The sequence below is a fragment of the Pinus tabuliformis genome, chromosome 9 (assembly GCF_031772625.1).
Source record: "Pinus tabuliformis cultivar Carrire ecotype Pingquan chromosome 9, CPIR1, whole genome shotgun sequence".
Lineage (NCBI taxonomy): Eukaryota > Viridiplantae > Streptophyta > Pinopsida > Pinales > Pinaceae > Pinus > Pinus tabuliformis.
The window spans coordinates 536,540,831-536,543,127 of NC_142307.1; the positions used below are offsets into that span (position 1 = coordinate 536,540,831).

Sequence of the window (2,297 nt, forward strand, 5' to 3'; positions counted from 1 at the left end):
TTAAATGAAATTATTTTATTTATTTCTTAATTCAAAAATAATATTAATTATTAAATTAAAATTCTTTTTAATTCTGGGTTAAAGGCTTAATTTGTTATTTCAATTTTTTAGTCAAACTAGCTATTATTTCTAATGGCTAGTTAGCTGCTCTCAACATCTATTTATTCCATTTCATAGGTCTGATTCCTCATCTTGTCCTGAAGATGAACCACACTAGTTGGTTCGAAACACGTCGACGGGATTTTATTTTATGTGATTTTTACTGAAAATGTTGTTACATTTATTCCAATAATGTTATTGCTATTTTTAACTTCATGTTAGGAAAATTTTATTATTATTAAATATTTTTTCCCGTGGAAAAAGTCGTAATTTTGATTATAGGAGAAAATTAAATTTTGTATATGCAGAGCATTACTTAAGTGAGGCATTGCCTGTTCAAAAAGATGAAAAAAAACTTTTGTGCTTCCTCCACATAGGGAGCGAGCTATGAGAATATAAAAAAAAAGAGTTGCTGGCCTCTTCACACAGAGGATATGGTGCTATATAAAAGTTCTGATAAATATTTACAATATAAGCAAAAAGATAATGTCAAAAATTCTTGTCCCTTGCAGTGTTGCTTCAAAAAGATTCAGGGTCTATGAAGGGTCTGTGATAGTGCTGATAGACGGCACCATCCTTTTCCTCGCATATCAACCAAGTATCATCATCCCTGAGCGCTGCTTCCTTGGATAAGTGGTTGGCAACTGTGTTCCGCTCCCTGTAAATATGATGACAAGTGAAAGAGTCAAAAGACATAATAAGTCTATGAGTCTCATCCAGAATGTGCTTCAATGCATATTCATTACAAGTGTGTTTTTTGTTGATCTAGTTGACAACCAGTTTTAAATCACCATATAGTTGCAGGTTTGTGCATTGTTTATATATAGCATATTGGATGAGGTATTTAGTAGTTAAAAGCCCGGCATAATTATTTGTTCCTCTACCCAAACCCATTTGTATTTTGAAAGAGTGTGATTCTGATATGTACCATACGGCTCCCCCTCCACAACCCAATTCCTGTGCCGATCCATCAAAGTAAGTCCATAGTATGGAAGAGTTAATGTCTTCAGGCTCAATAACTCTATGATGTTTTTGAGTGGTGTCTTCAGGAATCAAATGATAATCCGCTATGGTTCTGTTCAGTATGGAAGGCCAACAAGGGGAATTTTGTTGAAAAATAATTTGATTCCTGGCTATCCATAATGCTCGGCAAATGAGCAGTGGTATGTTCCTTTCCTTGCCTATGGTGTCTTTCCACCATTTATCCCAAGCATCATTTAAGTTGTTGTCGTGCCACCGACAGTTTATGGAGAGCGTTGAGAGAAACCCATTCCATAGTTCTTGAGAGATAGGGCAGTCCAGAAAGAGGTGCTCTGTGTCTTCATTGTTGTTCTTGCAAAGGTGGCACCAAAAAGGCCCCAAGAAAGATCGTTTCATCAGGTTTGCTCCCGTCGGGACCTTGTTGTTTAGTATAGACCACAGAAGCAGCTTCGTTCTTAGGGCTGCTTTTAACTTCCATAAAAGGTTCCACCAAGACTCGGTGGCTGGCGGCTTGAGGGGCTCCATCAGAACAATATATCCTATCTTGGGGGCATAATATCCTTGTTTGGCAAGGGCCCAAATGAGCTCATCATCTCCTTCTGTAATCCTGATATGGGCCTCAGTTAATGAAGATATGTAGTCTCTCTAGTCTTTTTGCCAGGGCGGGGGAATGTTTGGAGCAGGTCCTATTTTCCAGGCCTGCTGAGCCAGAGAGGATCGACCATTGTCAACTATATGACATATATGTGTTATACCTTGATCAGCGAGGTGTGTTCTCAGCTCTTCGGGAAGTCTGTGTGCATTGCCACAGCCTACCCAGGGGTCTTCTCCTATGCGCACCAGGGAGCCAGATTGAATTCTCCAAGTCAATCCATTTCTAATCAGGTCCATAGCTTTTGTTACTGCCTTCCAGATGATAGATATGTTCCCGCTAGATTGGTGGCCATGTTTGATCCAATCAAGTGGGTTTGAAGGGGTGATGTATTTTGAAGTAACAACCTTCGTCCATAGACTACAATTATTGAGTAGTTGCCAACCCAACTTTGTTGCAAGTTCTTTGGAGAAAGCATCCAATCTCTTGATCCCCCATCCACCCCATCATTTAGGCAGTGCCAAAGATTCCCATCTTGTCCAGGCAAAAATTATTCCTGTCTGTTTCCCCTTCCATAGAAAGCGACAACAAATGTTTTGCAGCCTATCCAGAATGCCCCTGGGAA

The 2,297-nt window shown here is 39.4% G+C and overlaps 1 protein-coding gene across 1 annotated transcript; it reads right to left on the reverse strand.

Moving 5' to 3' along the window:
- Nucleotides 1-618: 618 nt before the first annotated feature.
- On the reverse strand, nucleotides 619-1,971 carry LOC149149617 (uncharacterized). The gene is made up of 3 exons (XM_089442535.1): nucleotides 1,836-1,971; nucleotides 1,028-1,679; nucleotides 619-757 (listed from the first exon to the last, which is right to left on the reverse strand). Exons 1-3 carry the CDS (start codon nucleotides 1,969-1,971, stop codon nucleotides 619-621), a joined length of 927 nt encoding a protein of 308 aa, XP_089298661.1.
- Between the last annotated feature and the right edge of the window lie 326 nt (nucleotides 1,972-2,297).

What these genes read in the sequence shown, in the direction of transcription:
- LOC149149617 (XM_089442535.1), bottom strand. Translation starts at nt 1,971, where the DNA reads ATGGACCTGATTAGAAATGGATTGACTTGGAGAATTCAATCTGGCTCC. An exon ending in AACACACCTCGCTGATCAAG is followed by an intron (nt 1,680 to 1,835) that starts GTATAACACATA and finishes TCAGGATTACAG; the next exon opens with AAGGAGATGATGAGCTCATT. An exon ending in TGTGGAGGGGGAGCCGTATG is followed by an intron (nt 758 to 1,027) that starts GTACATATCAGA and finishes TCATATTTACAG; the next exon opens with GGAGCGGAACACAGTTGCCA.